Source organism: Lissotriton helveticus, chromosome 3_2 (genome assembly GCF_964261635.1).
Source record: "Lissotriton helveticus chromosome 3_2, aLisHel1.1, whole genome shotgun sequence".
Taxonomy (NCBI): Eukaryota; Metazoa; Chordata; class Amphibia; order Caudata; family Salamandridae; genus Lissotriton; species Lissotriton helveticus.
In genome coordinates, this window is record NC_136062.1 from 128,709,957 (window position 1) to 128,732,440 (window position 22,484).

Sequence of the window (22,484 nt, forward strand, 5' to 3'; positions counted from 1 at the left end):
AAAAACCCAGGTAACCCCCCGTGCAAAAGCTGGTGGTTTTGACATAGGCTGCCTATGTCAAAACCACTAGCTTTTGAGTCAGTTGAGGCCCTTGAGTCACCCCATCCTCAATTCCCCTTGGTGTTTTATGTTTCAAAAACGTATAGGTTTGCTAGGTTTCCCTAGGTGCGGGTAGAGCTAGGGTTCAAAAACGAAAGGTAGGCACTTTTCCAAAAAAACGGCCAGTTTTCACTGCAAAATTGCGGTGCGACCACTTTGCGTTTTGCGCTGTTTCCGGTCGCAGGCACTAGGCAGACCCAGGCAAGTGAGGTACCATTTTTTTTGGGAGACCTTGAGGAACGCGGGGTGGGTGGAAATTTGTTGATCCACGCATATTCCAGAACTTTCCACCACAGAAATGTGAGGAAAATGCGTTTTTTTTTGTCAATTTTTCAGCTTTGCAAGGGATTCTGGGTAACAGAACCTAGTGGGAGGCAGTTGAGTCACCACATCCTGAATTCCCCTGGGTGTCTAGTTTTAAAAAATGTATAGGTTTGCTAGGTTTCCCTAGGTGCCGGCAGAGCTAGGGCTCAAAAACGAAAGGTAGGCACTTTGCCAAAAAAGGGCCCGTTTTCACTGCAAAATATCGGTGCGACCACGTTGCGTATTGCGCGGTTTCCTGTCGCAGGCACTAGGCAGACCCAGGCAAGTGAGGTACCATTTTTTTTGGGAGACCTGGGGGAACGCTGGGTGGGAATCTGTTGATCCACGCAGATTCCAGACCTTTCCACCACAGAAATGGGAGGAAAATGCGTTTTCCCCAATTTTTTAGGTTTGCAAGGGATTCTGGGTAACAGAACCTGTTGGAGGCCGTCAAGTCACCCCATCCTGAATTCCCCCCTGGATGTCTAGTTTTCAAAAATGTATAGGTTTGCTAGGTTTCCCTAGGTGCCGGCAGAGCTAGGGTGCAAAAACTACAGCTAGGCACTTTGCCATAAAAGGGTCAATTTTTAACTGCAAAATTGAGGTGTGACCACGTTGCATTTTGCACCGTTTCCTGTCGCAGGCACAAGGTCGACCCACACAAGTGAGGTACCGTTTTTATCGGGAGACTTAGGGTAATTCAGGTTTGTAAATAAACTGTTATTACCTATTGAGTTTTCATGCATTTCTCCCTTCCCAATGAAAGACATTGTGTAAAAAAAAAATCTTTTTGAAAAATGACCAATAATTCTCATGCTAGTATGAGTATTCCCAATTTTGAAAATGTGAAAATATATACTGTTTCTAAACTCTATAATTTGTACCCAATTCAGAAATACATAGGTGTCTTTCATACCGATTTTTCCATGTATACATTTTCCAAGAATAAGTGCTCTATACCCAGTAAATAATAAAATACCATTGCAAGTTGCTGCTCAGTTTTTGGCTCTGGGTTCGTCGGGTTCTTGGTGAAACTACAAGTCCTATATATCCCCACAACCAGGAACGTTAAACGGATGTAACGGTATATTGCTTTCAAAGAGCTGTCAAAATTACAAGAAGTTACAGGTGAAAACGTTGAGACGAAAGGCTGTTTTTTTCAACTAATTTTTAATTATTCCAATATTTAACTGTTAGTTTCTATAAAGAAACCTTCATGGATTTAGACAAATGACCCCTTTCTGAATTCAGAATTTTGTCTACTTTTCGAAGGATCCATTATTGCTTTCAAACTCATTTCTACCATTAACTGCAAGGAGGTTGAAAGCTCTAAAAATAGCAAAAATAGGCTATGTCCCAGAAAAATGCCAAAACTGTGTGAAAAATGTTGATTCTCTGACAAAAGACTGTCATTCCCTAAAAGCTGAGAAAATTGAGATTTCAGCCCCACAAACCCTTTTTTGATCACATTTGCAGGAAAAAACCCCAGAGGCTTTCATTTGCAGCCCGTTTTTCCCAATTTTCTGAAAAAAACTAAATTTTTACTGTATTTTGCTTAATTTCTGGGACCCCTGCAAGGGAATCCACAAACCCTGGGCACCTTTAGAATCCACATGATGGAAGAAAAGGACGCAAATTTGGCGTGGATACCTTATGTGGTCAAAAAGTTACAGGGGCCTAAGCGCGCAATACCCCAAATCGCCAAAAAAAGACTTAGCACAGGAGGGGAAAAGGCCTAGCAGCGAAGGGGTTAAGGTGCGGTAACTAGAAGAGGTATTCCTCTAATGCTCAGTACTAATTTTTCAGAACGAGCCCCATGAATCCCGTTGGGAGACGGACAAATAGTCACACATTAATCGAGGTCTCGAGCCCTCTGTCCATACCTACTGCAGGCCGCATACTTCTACCTCATAGCTAGTTCCCATTGATTTTTGCTTACATTAATAGGGGAAGTTAACTAGCACATTAATTTCCTCTCTCTCTCGCTTGAAACATAACACTCCTCACTTGCACCTAGCAAATTCATTGTGTGTCCTGGCTGACTCAAGTACTACCCACCCATATAGACCATTCTTCTTTCTGCTGGCCTCTGCCCCAGAGCACTTTAACGTGCTGGGATTGAGAGCTACTATTAAAGACAACGAAAAGCAGTTGTATGACAAGACTCATGATTTCATTGGAAGTTGGGTCTTTGACGCCACTACAACCACCTCTGATGTGGAGGTCTACACTGTACATTAATTAGTAGGGTTTCTTTCCATACAAAGGGATGGGGGATGGGGGAGGGGGTCACAAAATACAAAAAATACCTTTTCCTGTCTTTTCTCAAAAGACGACTTTGGTTCAGGGGTGTCATGTTTCTTTCCACCAAGAATATCTCCAAGTTCCTCTCCTTCGCTGTCATCTGATAATTGAAATGTCACTTTCTTAAAGTCTTCTTTTGCCTTCTTGCTCGCCTTAGTTTCTTCCATATAATTATCATCTTCATCACTTTCATCATCCTCGTCAACCTCCTCCTCATCCACTTCCTCATCTCTAAAATATACAATAAGATAATTAAGGAGAAAGCATACCTATGGGTCTATGGCTAGGCACTGGGAGAGGGGTGCCTCTCACCAATGTTCCGTCTTTGTCCAAAACTCCTCTCCATCAGGAAAGGACAAATTACATTTCTTTTTGAAACATAGATGGCTTAGAGTGGCTGACCGTGCTTACCTTGATGCAAGCCTTTCCCTTTTAAAGGCAGCTCAACATTTCCGCACCTCCGTTGAATCAACGAAATTGCTCCTGAAAACACAGCAACAGCTCCCAGTGTGAATTTAAGTAATTCAGTGAGGACAAGTTTCTTCTACACAATATTTGCAATCATTCTGACACTTTTTGACATTGAAGTACTTTCTAAAAAATTAATTCGTTAAGGGCTCCATTTAACTAAACAGAAATACAGCACCAACTCCTGATCTGAATTTTATTAATCCAATGTCAAAATTTTCTTCTGAACAATATTTATAACTATGCTGCAACCTTTTGACCTTTAATTATTTTCCAACGTATGCTGTTTCCCGGAAGCACTGAAATTGTAAACATCATGCATATGGTGCTTTTCTTCTATTACAGGCATTCTCATTGAAAATGATTGATTTCTCCATGCATATTGCTAATTTGCTCAAATAAATTAATTATTTGACCTGACTCGTGGTACGGTGCTCCTATTGACTACTTCACTTACTGCAATAGTGCCCGATAGAGAAGCACTTTTCAAAATATGTTATTTACATTTCTGTATACTTTTTTTTAAAAAAATTTAAACACGCAAGACAAGGATATAATACTTAATTCAAAGTGGTAGTAGTCCATTTCTTTTATATTGCATTGTGCTCTTATAATCAATTGCTATTCAACTGACACGCTCAGAAAGGGGTATCGGATAGACATGGTCTTTACGGAATCAAACAACCTTGCTCTATTTATTCCACACGTCTTACTGCTGCTCTTCTACTGATATTTCATGTGGCCACCATCAGGAGACTTACTGACCTCTTTATGTCGGTTCTCTCCACTCCTCAGGAACATTTCATAAAGCCTGCGGGTCCCAGGGGACTCACACAATCAGATGGTGTAGCCAGTGCCACAGCCGCATCCCGCAGGTGCTTTCAAAAGGACGCTCTCACTCCGCAGCCTGGGACACACTCCGGCCATGAGCGGTCCTGGCTGCACCCATAAGAGCTCGGAGGAGGCTGGGCTGGGCACCGCCCTCCCCCCTTAGCTCTCGCACAAAATGTACGGTTGAATCTCGTTGATCACTACAAGCTTATGGTGATCAGGCTGGAGTGGTCCTTGTTACTCCTACAACATATTTTACGACCTATTATGCGTGTGGGGCAGTGAAGGATAGCCTTTAGTGGTGTCATTGATTTGTTTATCCGACTGATCCAGGCAAGCTGATGTAGTGACAAGCTTATTTTATTTGTCCTCATTTATTAATTTGCTGTTCGAAGAGGTGCCGGATAGTATGAGTTACTGAATATTAATGTTAGCAGCAAATGGCTTATGCACTTTGGTTCATTTTGCAGTAGTGATTATTAGTCGGTTCTAGTCTTGCTGTTGTAATTTTACCATAATACAATATCAATATTTCTCATGTTTATTACCAACCCAAATTCTAACCCTTTGCTGTCCAAGTGTGAGGTGGGGCTGATAATTCATCCCTCTAATGGGGAAGAGGAAAGCAGACAACCTAGCTGATGCAGGGAAGGATAAGAAGCAGGCAAAACATGCAGCAGCTAATTGCGCCTTGGACGAAATTGACCTACTAATCGAGGAAGGGAGGGGCTTATTAAATACACATCAGAAGAAAAATAACCCGATAAAGAACAAAGGCAGGCAAGGAGGCATTAAGTCTTATTTAACAAAATCACTTGGGAGGGGAGGAGGGCTTGGCGGTGTACAACGGCCAGCGCTGTACTGCACCAAGAAAGTCCAAAGGCCCCATTTTGCAAACTAGTAAACTCAGAGACCCACAGGTGGGGTCATGGGAGAAAGACTAACTTCCTCTAATGTGATAACGGTGGAGTGTATGAAAAGATTTTAACCATTGGTGTAGTTTGAGAGTGATATGATGCCCGACTCCCCTTCACACACTGATCTCCCGTTACATAGCCACACTACATACTCCTTGATCTTAGATTATGGCAATGCCCGAGTGACATCGAGGAGATACTACTCTGGATAGTGACCACAAAGATCTTGCACTAGAATTCTCTGTTGACATGATCTTTAAGTCCCATGAGCGTGTCAATAACATCATCTTCGTGCCACTGACTGTTACAAATAGCTTTAGAAATTTAAAGTGGGCAACTTTAATCAACAACAATTAAGCACTGGCCAAGATATACCAAGTCTTTGTGGATTTTTTCAATCATATGAACAAACTAATCTCAGCATGTCTAAATTTGTTCCAACACATTCAGATTACTTTGATGTTTTAAAACCAATGTTCAGGAATTATGCAGAAGTCATATGACAGGAACAAATGTTGCCTATGATTTGCAAAAGAATGGCGTGAGAGGAAATTGGGTCTGATCAAAGCTGGTAAAAAGGGCAATAAATGTGGAATTCATGCTAGAAAGTCATAAAAGTTGATTTTGAGGGCAAAAAGGAAAAATTGGGATGAGGCCATGTGGGTCAAACTAGCAGATACCCTGCAAAGACAGTAGAAGCATGCTTTCTGAAGAGTCCTCGCCTTTGGAAGTTGGTTGAGTCAACCCCAATCTGACTCATTCATGCAGGCAAAGCCAAGGGTAGCTCACTTCTGTAGTCTCATCAAAGAAAGCAATATCTGTCTGTAGAGCATATATGCTGGCAATGGGCATAACCTAACTTTACAAGGGACGCAGTTAGCTGGCCCTAAACCTTCCACATGCACATTCTCACTTAAAGAAACAGAGTCAGCGATCCAAAAGATGCGACAGGGAAAAGCACCCACCTATGATAGTATACCAGGAGATCTGCTCATTTCTGAGCCTACTGTTTGGTTCCCCTATCTGAACACTCTTAGCATTACGATAGCCGGTGGAGAGGAACTCCCTGGGATGTGGTGTGGGGCCATTATTGTCTCCATTCACATGAAGGGAGCAAAGGATACTCCAGCAAATTACAGACCTATCAATCAATCAATCAATCAGGAGTTTTTATAGCGCAGCTACTCACCCTTGAGGGTCTCAATGCCCTTAGGGCGAGGGGGGGACGGGCCGGCTGTTCCATCTGGGTATCATTCTCATCGACAACACACAAAATGTTTTCTGTAGGCAAGTTATTTATCAGCCTCAAGGCTGGATGATAGACCATCAGTTCTGGTCGGACTTATAGGGTGGGTTCTGTGAGAAAATAAGACAGGAGTTCCGGTTCTTAGTTATCTGCGGGAAGTACTTTACCATAAGGAAAGACCATTTATATGTGGACTTCATGGATCTGAAGGCCACATTTGATTTAGTTCCTAGGGAATGTCTGTGAGAAGTGTTGAGGTAGTACGCTATCCCAGAAGATCTCTTGTACATTTTGACCAAACTGCATACAGACACTTATGCAGGGAGTTGACTAATAGGATCCTCATAAAATGTGGGGTGAGAAAAGGGGAGTCTTGACACCCGCATTATTTTGTCTGTACATTAACAGCGTGGCGAGGAGCTTGAATTCCTGCCAGCACGATGCCCAAAGTTAGCAAATGTCAGCAACCCGGTGCTTATGTTTGCTGACAGTACTTTATTGTTGTCATGAACCCCCATAGGACTACAGGAATTACTAAATCAATGTGTTATGTTCTGTAAAAGTAGGGAACTTGAAATAAATGTGGAGAAATCTAAGTTTATTTCTTTAAACCCTAAACACTCATTCAAAAATAAAACAGAGGTGGATGGGTCCCCAACTGAGTTTTGATGACTTGGGAGTCAGGCTCTACAAATATTTATCCTGGAAGGGCGAGCTTGATAAAAGCAAAACCACCCTGTAGCACAGATCAGCAGCCACCCTGAAAAAGTACAAGCAAACATGGAGTAGGACTGTCTCATCAGTCCTTAAGGTATATAAAGTGGTGGCCCTGGTTGGGACTTTGTACAGGGCTGAATAACGGAGGTATGGGGAAGCTAGTCCGATAACCCGCATGGAAAACTCATTTTTGAGATCCTATTTTATCTTTCGAATAGCACGCCCTTGCTACTACGGAAGTGGAATTTGAATATCTAAGAAGGAATATATCATATTGCCCGTCTAAGAATCCTAAATTATTGGGTCAGAATTTGGGCAATGCCATAATTGAGCCTGATGAAATGTCCTGGGGGAGTTACTAACATTAGATAAGAATGTTCCACGCCCTGGTTAAAGAGAGAAGTGTGGTGTAAACCATGACACGATGCCAGGGCTAATATGTTTCTCACCCACACATGTTCTCCTTTGTTTGAAATATTCTTGGACAGGAGTGTTGGTGCAACAGGGATACCCCTGTTGCACCAACACTCCTGCCTCTTCTGCCCAGCACTTTGGAAATAGAAGAGCACTTTCTATTCTTTTGCCCCAGGTATAGGTCATTCTCAAATTGGATTATTCCACTCTGCCGTTGTCTGTTTGTCAGACATTGTATTCAGGTGTTGCATTTACACAAAAATTGACACACATGAACCAATTGTTTTCGCCTTATTTAGGGTCTTAAACTAGAATCGCCCATTAGAAATCCCTGAAACAATCCATAAAGGTTTCTGATGATGGCGGTCATATTATTATTCAGAAACTGATGGGCCCCTTCAGAAGTGGTTATTGCCTACTGCATCACATCCAGGCTGTTGCACTCGTCATTTTAAAATGATTTTATAATCACAGCATTAATAGAGCTTGTCTATCATTTTATTACTTTTCCTGCCTTTTTATAGTCATGATCATTGCACCATGGGAATTATGCTTGTAATATATCTTGTTGATGTAGATTTTGACTTTTTTACATCAATGTGAATCTGCACTATTAATCTTATTCTTATCTGAATGTTGCACGTATCACTATATATAACCGCTGGACATTTTAAGACTAATGTTTGTGCGTGTAATTTTATTTGTGATATTTTTTATTGTACTTTTAGGCTAATTTATTTTAACAGAAATAAAGCAATTACTACTTCTATTCCTCTGGATAATACTATACAATCTATATCTGCCTTTGATACCATAGATGTTCCTTCAACACTTAAAAATGACTCTGCAGTCTAATGTATTCCTTGACCATACTAGTCTACTAAATCTGTTATGTCCTCAAATGTTAAAACAACAAAAAGACCTAAGAAAGAACCTCCTACTCCCATTACCTCAGTTTCCTTTGATCTGTTACTTGAGGAAATTAGAGACGTAAAACCATACATGTGATAGACTAATAAAAGACGGCAATCGTTGGATGATAAATGGTCTCATATAGAGTAGCTGAAGTATAACAACGTGTAAGTGATCTACAGGATTGTACTAAAAAAAGTTGATCTCATGCAACAAGAAGACCAGTAAAACAGAAGGAAGTAATCTCACGACTTGTGGTCTACTACATGGAATTGAGGAAAATTACCACATCATTTTCTTCTAAATATTAATAACAAGGGTCCTGGAAATGCCCCAATCTACTTACTTGAGTATACAGAGAGCGCCTACATTAGGTACAAACCCTTATTCATCATCGACTGTCAAACACGGAAAAGTCATACTTTTATTCTTGGAATACATAGATCTTTTCAACGTGATTTTATCTGCTAAACATAAGACCACCATCTCATGGTCTGGGTAACAATTTGTTCTTTACACAAGACGTTGCTCAAATGTACTGCTGACTGTCGAAAGAGGTATTTGGATATGCAGCCTGCCTTCAGGTCTCTCGAAGCTAGATTTGATTTATTGCATCCATGCCTTTTTAAGATTACCTAAAACAATAAAGCCACAGGATACGATGATCCTTAAAAACTGAAACAATTCATTGACAATGTTAAATGAAAAACTATGGAAACGTCATTCTCCTTATACACTTAATTTGTCTGTTTTATATAATGCCCTAATCATTTATCTCCTTCTTCCAGGACCTGTTAATTATTCATTTGATCAATTGTGTCCAAGATCTTAATTGTTTGTTTCCTCTGGTTCTAGATACATTCCCAACCATACTGTTCTTGTCCCAGCCATGTCTTATGTTATTCTCTCCTTGTTACCCCATGAAGTAAAGATGCACCAACTTCATTTTGTGGCTCCTCCAGCCACAACATTTATAGGTGTGTTTTTTTTTTTCCTACTCATTCAATGTTAAGTCAGTTCTTTCTTTCTTATCTTCCTCCTATTATCCACCTGTTCTAATGATTCCGAATGTTTAGCATGTAATCTTTACTTAGGTTTTGATATTCAAGTCACATGGAACCTAAAATAGTCTCTTGTATTATACAGCGACTTGATTCTCCCCTTCAACTCTTTTTTAATCTTTATTTTCCAGTTTGAATACACAATTATCAGGAAACAATATTAAAGGGGTACATTGTCAGGCGTTTCGTCACATAGCAATAATACTCTATGATATACATATCATAATATTTGGCAACAGCAGAGGAAAACCTGTCCAAAGAGCAAAGGAATTAACAAACTTCAAGACTCCAGTTTGTCCGATCAGATATGTACTAATATGTCGTGTCTGCGTATAATGTGGCAGTTACACAATCTGTAGTCCGTTTCACCCAATGAAATAAGCATATTGCAGAAGTGTGAGTATAGAGTACACAAAATAACAAGAATCGCATACCCATATTGTATCATCTCAACCCACCCCTTCTGGCACAATGCCGCATTCAACTTGTGCATCAGTGTCTCCGCATCTTTCAGCTATGTATGCCCTATATGGGCCCCATATCTCTTTGGGGCGTGAGGAGCTTGGCATTAGTGAAGCGTAAATTTCACAATTTACATTGCAATAAGCTAGGCTGCGCAGCCAGGCCTGCAATGTGGGAGCGGTTCTCTTCCCCATGTGGAAAAGTAAATTTTGCCAGGTTCTGTGTCCCTACGTGTCCTCCATCTTATGTTATGTGTGCATGATTAAATATGCATATGTATCCCCATGTTTGATTAAAGACGCAATTACAGTTGGGTCCATCACTAGTATGCCAGTTTCCAGTTCTTGTGAAAGCTACGAGTATCAGGCCTATGTAAAGTTACGTTGCCACGTTTCTCAGTGTGCACGTTATTTTATTGTAAAGTCCCCGTTTCTAGGCCTCAAAAGGGCCCGGACACCAGATTCAGCTCCTGTCTTCTGAGTCCTCGCTGAGGAGCGATACAGCCCCCACCTGTATCCTCGACCCTTCACTTACATCCTGCCTCGCAGTGCCCGGCTCAGCCTGGCTCTGCCTCTGAGTCTGCCAAGAGTATGTTATGATTCTAGTTATCAGTCCAGCCCTCCTTCTCTGCATTCCTAAGCTACTGAATCGCATCAATAGTTTCCGTCATTGTCTAGCCTTTACGTCTCCATGTAAGAGAAATACTGCATTTAATGGTCATTTAATATTCTTCATCACGCACTACATGTAGAATAATGCATGCACCATTCTTAGAGTCCGTTAGCCTTTACCCCGATAACTTTTGGATTCTATCAACATGTCCTCTAAACATCAGATACTAGATAGGGTTTAGGTACATGTCGCCCTGACTCTCCAGACTTCAGTCTCTGCTCCTAGCACAGAGTTCATAGCCCCCAGCTTCTCCTAGTAACACGTCATTGTCAGTTTGCGCGCACCATTAGGTTAGAGGTCCCGGCTCCTTAGGTAGCCCCCTCCATGTTTCCGCCCCATTTATGACATATTCTGTTACGTTTGCATCACATGTCTATGTATACGCCCCTGTTACACCCATTTTCACCCTTATCTTTCGCAACTGCTATTGACCACACCCACTGCTCCGCCTACTGTAATTCATTGTAATGTAACTGTTTTAGTATATATATTGGTGCACTGTTATTAAATGTTACGCCGATTCTGATCCTGCCCCCGGCAGCGCTGCCATCCTGTTCCCGTGCAGGTTGTCCTGTTCCTGTCCTTTATGCTGTATTAAACCTGCAAACTCCTACTACCTCGAATCTGGACTCTTATTTATTGAGCTATCTGTTATTGCTATGTCCAGTAAAACCTAGATCCGGTATTATTTATTTATATACCACATAATGGCGCCCGAACAGGGACCTGCCCTTTCCCCACGCGCCGGTGAAGCCACGCCGGCCCCCTGACCCTCTGCAGCCGTGACGGAACCATACCGTGCACGTGCAGATATTTCTGCTTCAAGTATCCCTCAGGCCCACGGAGGAGACGGAGGTGGCGGTCCAGCATCCAGACGAGGCGGTGGAGGAACGCGGCGAGTCCCGACCAGAGCCCAAGCCGAGAGTCCAAGGTCCGAGGTATCCGGAGGCCCACCCGTAACAGAAGTCCGAAGTTCGTCCGTCCGGCGTCGAAGCAGTCCAGTCCAGTCCGAGGCCTTCCGTTCTTGCTGCCCGGTGAGTACCATTGCTGGGGTAGTATCTAGACAGGGTCAATCTAATTGACTCTGGTCCGTGGGTTGGTGGTACACAGACCCAAAACGAAGTGTCCACTTCGGTGGATGCGGGTCCTGACGTGTCTCTTTATGAGACCGGTAAGTTTCGTACTGTTTCAGCAGTGCATCTAGTTTCTGTTCTAGTCAGTTCTGTTCTCGAGAAAATTCATGTATTCTGAGTATTCCAGGTAGTATTCTGTTCGAACTGTTATTTTAAATGTTCTTCATGTATTTTTAATGTCGTGGTATGAAAGTGGTGTAGTTATCGTGTTCGTTGTGTATTGTATTGTGTCTAGATTACAGTTCAGTCATGCCTTTATTCTCGAAATTACGTCAGTTAAAAACCAGAAAAGGTCTGCTAGAAGCAGCAGTTCCTGTCCCGCCTAGGGACAGTCCAGGTCATTTTATGTATCAAAAGCATGGCATAAGTGCCATATTATATCTAGATTTATGGGTAGAGTATACCAAAGAGTTAGAGGAAAAGTATAGATGGCCCGTATCAGGTACGTGGGATGCAGAGTGCATCATGAGAGTAGAAGAAGCATTATGGAAAAAGAAAGCCAGACAGTCACAGAAAGATGCCATCGAGTTATGGCGCAAAGAATCTCATAAAAGAACCGAAAAAGAAATCAGAAAGTCAGAACTAAGTAGAGAATCCTTAGAACGAGCCCAAGAAAAGGAATTAATCGAGATAGGTGAACGAGTTAAAACAGAACAGTCAGACAGACAGAGGCATGCCCTTATTAAGGGTATGTATCCACTTCTTGCCGAGGGCTTGCCAAAAGCGACCCCGGAGGCATCCAGTAATTTTCCGCCACCACTAGTTCCGACTAAGCTACGTCACAAACCGACCGCAGCTGATATTTTCATCTCGTCCTATTTGGACGACACAGTCCCGGAATATGCAAATCCTGTTCCGCCAGTCCCTGTAAATAATGTAAATCCTGCTCCTCCAGTCACCGGAGTACCTGCCACGGTACCCCCGGTTCAGCCCACATTACAATTTCCCACTCTGCCAGCACGAAAAGTATCAGTCGACGATTCCAGCATAGGGGCCGCAGGAGGAGGTCCTCCTGGTACCCCGCCACCACACCAACGTAGAACGTTGGCCGAGTTACATGAATGTGCGTTACAACGTACGCCCAAATTTAAGTCCGTTGCAGATATCCGACGAGCTCTTACTGAATGCCGCTATGATCCGGTTGCAGGTGATGATAGTACAGTAATATATTCCATCCGTGTAAGACGGGTGACCGGGTATTTAGACACCCTACCAGATATGAAAGGAGATCTAGACTGAATATATTGTTTCATCCGTACAGGGGATGATCCAGAAAGTATTGGTGAAGCCATGTCTCAAAGGAAAGCTGAGATCCAGCTCATGATATTAAAGTTTCTGATTAATTGTCTAATAAGAGAACAAGACTACCCGACTAAAGATCCGGCCGAAATGAGAATCCTGACAAGGTGGAGTGATAATATAGCCGAGGGTAAGCACAAGACTATCAGTAGTATAGAGAGTATGTACAAGAGAATTCGTAAAGAAATAATAAAGTTACATGAACAACGTAAAGCAGCACAAGTAAGCGAGAAAGAAAATGACTCTTCTACTGAAGAGGTAGAGGACGAGAATCCTGTCAGAATAGCGTATGTAGGAAAATCTAGATTTCCAGACCGACATTCACGTCTAGACTACAAGAAAACTGTTCCTCATCCAGCACCAGAACAAGGTTCTCTAGAACAAGTATTTCAAGCTACCGATCACATTCTGAAATCACGAATCGGTTATAGTGAGTTAAGTACTATGCATGAACAAGAACTAGCCCGATCAGCAGTCCGATGGATTACTGATTCTACCACTTTTCCAGATGAAATAGTGGCACAAATGTTCCTGAAATTGCCCCCAGCCGAGCAGCGACTGGTGGGTATGTATATGATCCAACACCTCATTACTCTGTATGAGGGTCAACATTCTGATCCAGGTCCGTTACACGATGTCCTGAACGAGTTACTCCAGTATAGATGGAAAGGTTTAGGTACCGATTTAATTAGTGTCATCCTAGAACAGCGCCACAAATATAGAACGTTTTTGAACCCGCATTTTGTTCATGTCTCACCTCCAGAAAGTAAACCGTTTTACATAGACAGACAGAATCCGTTACGAGAAGTACACCCAGTTAGGACAACAGATGGTGAAATGCAACGAGTGTTTGTTTACACTCCGATTACAAAGATGGAACTCTTAGAGATGAAGAAATTAATTCCCTGTCATGACAAAGATCCAGCAGGGTTCCACCGAGAATTAAAAGACATGCTCCGTATGGGAGAATACACGTATCCAGATATAATTAAAATGTTAAAAGTCCTGTTGCCCGCAGGGGTATACGAAAAACTCAAGGAAAAAGATTGGGAGGTGGGAGAGAAAAAGATCGACTGGGCAGTTCTAGAAGCTGAAGATAAGATACGAGTACCAGGTACCGGTCTAGGAGAGAAATGTAAAGAATTACCAGAACTGTTAATACAAGTTTTGCCAAGATTATTAGCCACTAAAAAGGAAGACTGGGATGCAATCTCAGCCTGTAAACAGAAACAAGACGAAGACACTAGTGATTTTTATTCTAGATTCGAGAAATGCTTTAGTATAAACAGTGGCCTCAAGACAAGTAGCGAGTCATACCCTCATCTTTTTGTTACTAAATTAGTCGAGAATTCAAGTCCACAAGTGAAGAATCGAGTTTTGAAAGTCGAAAGTACCTGGCAAGCTAATACCCCGTCCCAGATGTTACAGATGCTTCAGTATCACCAGAATAGAATCAGAGAAGAGCAAGATCATGAAAGAAAACGTATGAAAGACACGAAAATGAAAGTACTAGTTGCACAATCTGTTCCTCAAGACAGTCAGAAGAGGGGTCCGAATCAAGCCAGTCATCCTGCAGTTCCCGTTAAAGGGACCTGCAATTATTGTAAACAGCCAGGTCATTTCATAAACGAGTGTGCAGTTCTGAAACACAATATAGCTACTGGTAAGACTAAAGAAAGACCACGTCCGCCTAGACAAGAACAAGTTTCACAGACTTCTCAGCCACAGAATGCACAACAGACAGTTCCAGCACCGCAGCCTATTGCTGCAACACAGCATGTTACACAGCAGATGTACCAGTATGCACAATCCGAGTATCCAGAGTATCAGCCATATTCATGAAACAGCCTAGAGAGGGAGGTAGGCTTGCCTCTCATCGAGATACCTGTAGATCAAGAGGGTCCCTATGTTCTTAGTCAAGTACTAGGGAAAGACAGAAAGTTTCTGATTGATACAGGGGCAAGTAGGACCACCATCAGTCACGCCGAAGTTCCAGGGGCTCCGCTCTCAGGCTCTAGAAATGTTTCCCTTGGATTTTCAGGAAAGCCTATTGTAAACGAGATATCTAAGCCAGTTACTCTAGAAGTAGGTCCATTGTCCCGCACTACTGATCTATTACTTACTAAGTCATGTCCAGAAAATCTGTTAGGCATTAAGACACTGAAAGAATTAGGTGCAGTTATTTGCTGTTCCCCAGAGGGAATACGCCTGTTTCTACGTGACTTCAAGGGTCACTATGTATTACGAGATTTTGATCCGAGATTGTCTAATGTTCCGCAGCATCTATGGGCGCAAGGTCCAACTGATGTTGGTTATATGCAAATCACACCCCATCGTGTGACTCTTAAGTCAGGTGTAGTGTTACCACGAATCAGACAGTACAGATTGCCACCTGAGGCTGTAGCAGCCTTATCCAAAATTATTGACGAGCTCATCGCTCAAGGAGTAGTTGTAGAAACTGACTCCAATGTATGTAATTCTCCGATCATTCCAGTCATGAAACGTACTGATCCAAATGCACCCCCAGTATATCGATTAGTGATTGACCTTCGAGAACTCAACAAATGTATTATTCCCCAGTACCCAGTTGTCCCAGATATCTCTTCCCTATTGACAGCCATTGATTCTGAAGCCTCATTTTTCACAGTCATAGACCTCAAGAACGCGTTTTTCAGTGTCCCCATTCATCCAGACAGCCAGTTCCTTTTCGGATTTTGTTTAAATGGAAGGAGCTATATGTTCACACGCGCTCCTCAAGGTTTCACAGAAAGTCCTAGTATTTACAGTCAAGCACTTAAGAGACAACTAGATAATATTCACATGCCAACTGACACTGCCCTGCTCCAGTATGTCGATGATCTACTGATCACAGCCCGTTCTGAACGTGCATGCGAGCGAGCATCCCTTACAGTCTTGTACTTCTTAGCAGAGATGGGGCACAAGGTGTCCCCTTCTAAGCTTCAATTCTGTGTCCAGCAAGTGATCTATTTAGGCCACTTACTGTCCAAGAGGGGTAGGCAGTTGACACCTGACCGTATCCAGCTAATAGCGAGTCTTCCTCAGCCCAAGACCCAGAAGGAGGTACGTGCTTTTATCGGCCTCACTTCTTACTGCAGACAATGGATTCCTCAGTATGCATTTCTAGCTAAACCACTGATACAGTTAACGACACAGGAGGCAGCCGTATCGACTGTCCTCCCTTGGACATCTGAACATACACTTAGTTTCAATGAATTAAAGAAAGCCTTATGCCAAGCTCCAGTTCTAGCAACACCGAACTACAGTAAGCCTTTTACACTTTTTGTCACTGAACGGGAAGGTACAGCATTATCTGTTCTTACACAAGATCAAGCAGGACAATACAAGCCCTGTGCTTATTTTTCGAGCACACTAGATCCTGTAGCCCAGGCTCTGCCTGCGTGCCTCAAGTCAGTTGCAGCCACAGCTCTAGCTATCAGACAAAGTGATTCCATAGTATTAGGACATTCCTTGACAGTACAAGTTCCACACTCCGTGGAAGTTCTTTTAAACCGAACACAGACTCAGCACTTGACAATTGCACGTTTAACAGGTTATGAACTGACACTGTTCCAGCCACACATAGAAATCAGACGCTGCAACGTTCTAAATCCTGCAACACTGTTACCGTCAGTTACTTCAAATCCTGCCACACATGACTGTGTGGAAGTTGTTAACACTATGACTAAGCCAAGACAAGACTTGACAGATATTCCATTACCAGATCCCGACCTGACACTTTATGTGGATGGTTCATGTATGAGAACGAGTACAGGAGAACTAGTAGCCGCGTATGCAGTGACTACTGACACTGAAGTTATAGAAACACACCGTATTGACACCCTGTCTGCTCAAGCAGCAGAGCTAGTTGCTCTGACTCAAGCCTGCATACACGCCAAGAACCTGAAAGTTAATATTTACACAGATTCACATTACGCATTTGGAGTCGTACACGACTTCGGAGTACTCTGGCAGGAGAGAGGTTTCATGACTTCTCATGGAACCAAGATTCAGCATGGTCTCCTTATTCAAGCTCTGTTAGATGCCATACACTTACCGACATCTATTGCTATCATGAAGTGCAAAGCACATACGAAAGTTACTGACACTATTTCCCAAGGTAATGATCTAGCAGATCGCACAGCCAAGCTTACAGCACAGACTCCAGACATGTCAGTTAATCCGATACAGACACATACTCCAGATCCGACTACATGCATGACAGTTAAGGACCCTACTCAAGATGTCATAGATATCCAGTTACATGCTACTCCCGATGAAATCAAGAAATGGTCCGAACAAGGAGGGGTCCAGACAGATCAGGGATGGGTAACGAAGGGTAAAGCCACATGGTTTCTCCCCGACTCTATGGTTCAAGTCATTATCAATACCGCACATAGTCCAGCACATTTAGGAGAAAAAGCTATGTTAGATAGTATCCAGAACATTTGGTTCAACAAGCATTTACGAGCTGCAGCCAAGCAGAAGGTCCGTACCTGTATGATATGTTGCCAGTTTAATCCAGGTAAAAGTGTCCCGGTGGAACAAGGTGGTTTCCAGCCCCCTGACCACCCTTTTGAAGTCCTCCAGATGGATTATATTCAAATGGAGCGATGTCGAGGTTTCAAGTATGTCCTCGTAGTTGTATGCGCTTTGTCCAGGTGGACAGAAGCATATCCAGTCCCAGATTACACAGCCGCGACCACTGCCAAGCAGTTGGTTCGTGAGTTCTTCCCCCGTTATGGACTCCCAAGAGTCGTATATTCTGATAACGGCCAGCCATTCTCATCCGAGCTTATGAAACATATTTCCCTGTTGTTAGGGTACCAGTGGAAGTTCCATTGTGTACGCCATCCAGAAGCAGCCGGTCTCGTAGAGAGACATAATCAGACCCTGAAAATTCGAATTGCAAAAGTATGTAAAGAGAAAGGTGTGGACTGGCTGGTAGCTCTGCCAGTTGCCCTATTTTATATGCGCATGGTCGCACATTCCAGATCAGGTCTGTCCCCGTATGAAGTCGTATTCGGCCGCCCCCCTAACATGTGGGGTACACCTAGACCTCGAAGTATTACCGATGTTTCAAGTAATATGCTGACAGATTACCTAGCTTCCTTGATGTCTGCCCTCAACTCTTGTCGTTCACAGGTTGCTGCCGCATTTCCAGACAATACCGAGGTGGCACCGCATGAAATCGTTCCCGGATCCATGGTTCTGGTCAGGAACTTTGATCGTTCAAGTCCGCTGGAGCCTCGCTGGAAGGAACCCCGACAGGTCCTCCTGGCCACCCGTACTGCCGTCAAGCTGGAAGGCAGGAAGGGCTGGGTCCACCTGTCACATGTGAAAAGATTTTTTGGATTGAAGCCTGTTTCAAAGAACATTTCCGAGGATCTTAAAGACTGCCAAAGTACTATTCTTAAGGACTGTCCCGCAAAAGACATTGCTACGAACCCTTCCCTGTTAGAGAAAACTCCGCAGCAGGAGTATAAGCTTAAACTAAGGTCTAGTAAAATAAGTCAGCCAGTTTGATTGTCTAAGTCCTCCCCTAGGTGAAACGGTTAGACCGGTTTCTGACATGTATATAATAGACCCCCACAGAGAGAGAGTTAGTGAGAACTCTAGAAGTTGCACTATTATTTTATGTTTTCTGCTATATTTCAGCATTATAATTTCCTGCACCAGTTATGCATTTTATTTGTGTTTTTCAGTTTCTCATGTAAATAAGTCTGCTAATGTTACAGTAGAGCACACGTTTAGTGATCTGCCTCCTCATGAACTCTCTTATCGTCTTGCTATGCGTAATAACTCCTTTATCCGCATGTTACATTATTCACACCAGACCAGCAATGCCACTAATTGTTGGGTGTGTGGTCGACTCCCCCCTTTCCAGACACCGAAGGGAGTTCTGCCACTCTTTCCTTATCCATTTTCACATAATGGTTCGTGTGGAGCATGGTCCACGTTAACGTCATCCTCAACAGATATGTCTTTTCTTAACAGTACATGTTTTCCAGACAAGCAAGGTCTTCCCCACAGAACAGGGTTAGATCTAGAAAATGAAGTTTATAATTTAGGAAATTATTCTTCGAATTTTATGGTCCTGAATGTTCAGTCTGATACTACTCCAGACTTACCTGCTATGTCAGTACTACCAGTTAAAGGCGAATTATGTGTCCGAAAGAATGGTTCCGTACATGTAGGCCATAGTGATTGTACTACTATCGTCAAGTATAGTGACAGTAGGAAATCTATTTTCAAAGCTTCACGTCATTCTTATTTTGTTTGTGGTCAGACCGCATATGTTCGTCTGCCCCTCGATTGGGAGGGAATCTGTTACATTGCCTTCCTACTGCCACCAGTTTTTCTAGCCCCACCTGACTATCATAGGAATTCCCACCTAGTACATACGAGACACAAAAGAGACCTCCCGATTGTCGATTATACTGAAACTGCTCTAGAACAATACATAGATATCAATAAAGGTGTCTTCCCTTATTTAGGTACTGTCGTGAATAGTAAACTGATACGTAGATTAACGAGAACCCTTGAAGCAGTAGTGATTGAGACTACTTCTGCTCTAAGTAACTTAACCGAAGAGCAATCCTTTATGAGAATTGTCGTGCTCCAGAATCGTCTCGTCCTTGACGTCATACTGGCCGATAGGGGCGGGGCCTGTAGAGTCATCGGATCTAGTTGCTGCATTTTCATTCCTAATAACGCGCCGTCTGTTTATTCAGCTATAACCAGACTCCATAAAATTGCCCATATGTTACACCAAGATCCAGGCACCTGGACATGGTCCGGTTGGTTCTGGAATATAATTTCCGCCTGGGGATGGAAAGTATTGTCATTTCTGGGTATTGCAGTAGCGATCATATTCAGTTGCTGCCTCTGTTTACAATGTGGCCCTGCGATTTGCGGCATTTGTGCTACCTCTTGTATTCCTAGTCCCAAGTCCCGTTCTAAATCCCGCTCCGAGAAAATCCGAGACGAGCAAATGATACTGTATGAAATGATAGATGGTATCATGAATATTGATGTTTCCTGATGGAAACGTAGTGACAAGGAGGGAATGTGGAAAAGTAAATTTTGCCAGGTTCTGTGTCCCTACGTGTCCTCCATCTTATGTTATGTGTGCATGATTAAATATGCATATGTATCCCCATGTTTGATTAAAGACGCAATTACAGTTGTGTCCATCACTAGTATGCCAGTTTCCAGTTCTTGTGAAAGCTACGAGTATCAGGCCTATGTAAAGTTACGTTGCCACATTTCTCAGTGTGCACGTTATTTTATTGTAAAGTCCCCGTTTCTAGGCCTCAAAAGGGCCCGGACACCAGATTCAGCTCCTGTCTTCTGAGTCCTCGCTGAGGAGCGATACAGCCCCCACCTGTATCCTCGACCCTTCACTTACATCCTGCCTCGCAGTGCCCGGCTCAGCCTGGCTCTGCCTCTGAGTCTGCCAAGAGTATGTTATGATTCTAGTTATCAGTCCAGCCCTCCTTCTCTGCATTCCTAAGCTACTGAATCGCATCAATAGTTTCCGTCATTGTCTAGCCTTTACGTCTCCATGTAAGAGAAATACTGCATTTAATGGTCATTTAATATTCTTCATCACGCACTACATGTAGAATAATGCATGCACCATTCTTAGAGTCCGTTAGCCTTTACCCCGATAACTTTTGGATTCTATCAACATGTCCTCTAAACATCAGATACTAGATAGGGTTTAGGTACATGTCGCCCTGACTCTCCAGACTTCAGTCTCTGCTCCTAGCACAGAGTTCATAGCCCCCAGCTTCTCCTAGTAACACGTCATTGTCAGTTTGCGCGCACCATTAGGTTAGAGGTCCCGGCTCCTTAGGTAGCCCCCTCCATGTTTCCGCCCCATTTATTAAATATTCTGTTACGTTTGCATCACATGTCTATGTATACGCCCCTGTTACACCCATTTTCACCCTTATCTTTCGCGACTGCTATTGACCACACCCACTGCTCCGCCTACTGTAATTCATTGTAATGTAACTGTTTTAGTATATATATTGGTGCACTGTTATTAAATGTTACGCCGATTCTGATCCTGCCCCCGGCAGCGCTGCCATCCTGTTCCCGTGCAGGTTGTCCTGTTCCTGTCCTTTATGCTGTATTAAACCTGCAAACTCCTACTACCTCGAATCTTGACTCTTATTTATTGAGCTATCTGTTATTGCTATGTCCAGTAAAACCTAGATCCGGTATTATTTATTTATATACCACACCCATACTAGCCTATCTCAGACTTAGCCAGCAGAAACCCAAGTGCCGCAAACCTCTTTATCTTCTTGGGGAAGTTGGTCATGTATCCCATGAGTGCGATTTCCGGAGTGGGGGTCAGCGACAGGGAAGTCATTTCACCTAATGTGGCATGCACCTGTTCTCAATACTGCTGTAGTTTAGGACAGGTCCATGTTAAATGGGCGAAGTCCGCTTGAGGGGAAGAACATTTCAAACAATGATGTGGTCTAAAAGGATCCATCTTGTGTGACCAGGCTGGTGTGGTACATTCTGCGAATACATTAAAATGAATGAGTTTGTGCCTGCTGTTTAGGGATATTTCCTTCGTGACCCTGCAACACTGTTCCCATTGATCATCTGATATGGGCCGGCCTGGATCACGTTCCCAAGCTGTGCGAATTTTAACGTCGGTGATTGGAGGTACCTTGAGGCAGGCGCTGTACATTTGGAAATTAGATATGCGCCCGTCTCACTCCCAATAATCAGCGTTAATGGGGCCGCAGGGTCCGGTGCCACTGGATATGTAGGAAGAGCGGCTCGTAGAATGGAATGCATGCGTAGCATTATGAAGGAATCTATGATTGAACTGTCTTGAAACCGAGCGTCCTCTCACATCGAGAAAACATGATCATATGGGAATAGATTGCCTATCTTTCGGACATCAAACTTAGCCTGCATGTGTTGCGCTAGTGTTTCTCCCGTGATGGGGAGCCATGAAGGGTTTGGAAGTGGAAGCGCCGGGAGTATAGTAGATCCAGCCCCAACAGTCTCCGTAGCTCCTCCAATGCCCAGCTAGTGGTGGACACTGTCTGAATATCAAGTGGGTCCCTTGGGATTCCCTTGGTCAGTACTGTGGACAATTTCTGAGGGAGCACTAAGTCTGCCTCCGGTCACAAGAAAGGGATCGGGCGTCCGGGTGATACCAAGCGTAAGCATAACTGCACTGCGCAGTTAAGTAATATGAATACATATCTGGAACGCCAAAACCTCCCCTTTCATACGGGAGAGTCAAAATCTGTCAGTTAACCCGAGGTCTCCCCCCCGCCCCAACCAATGGTATCAGGTGTTGCTGCAGCTAAAGAAAAAAGGACTGAGTGAGGGGATGGGAATGTTGTTAAAAAGATATAAACATTTAGGCAGCACTATCATTTTGATAATGGCGACCCTACCCGCCATTGATAGAGGAAGGCGAAGCCATCTTTCGACCTGTGTCTCCAAGGAGCTTACGGCTCGTCCGTAATTTAGCCTAATTATATTAGATGTGTCCATATGTATGTGGATGCCGAGATATTTGACCGTATCATGTCACCACTCAAGTGGATACCCACAGTCCCATGGAGCAGTGCTGCGCATCAAC

At 43.2% G+C, this 22,484-nt stretch overlaps 1 protein-coding gene across 1 annotated transcript in view; it reads right to left on the bottom strand.

Annotated features, from left to right (window-relative positions):
• Positions 1 to 22,484, bottom strand: part of MPHOSPH10 (M-phase phosphoprotein 10) — a 223,162-nt gene that overhangs the window by 87,610 nt on the left and 113,068 nt on the right. The window contains exon 4 of the mRNA XM_078684919.1: positions 2,712 to 2,937. Coding sequence (XP_078541045.1) covers positions 2,712 to 2,937 — 226 coding nt within the window. The remainder of the gene's footprint in view (positions 1 to 2,711; positions 2,938 to 22,484) is intronic.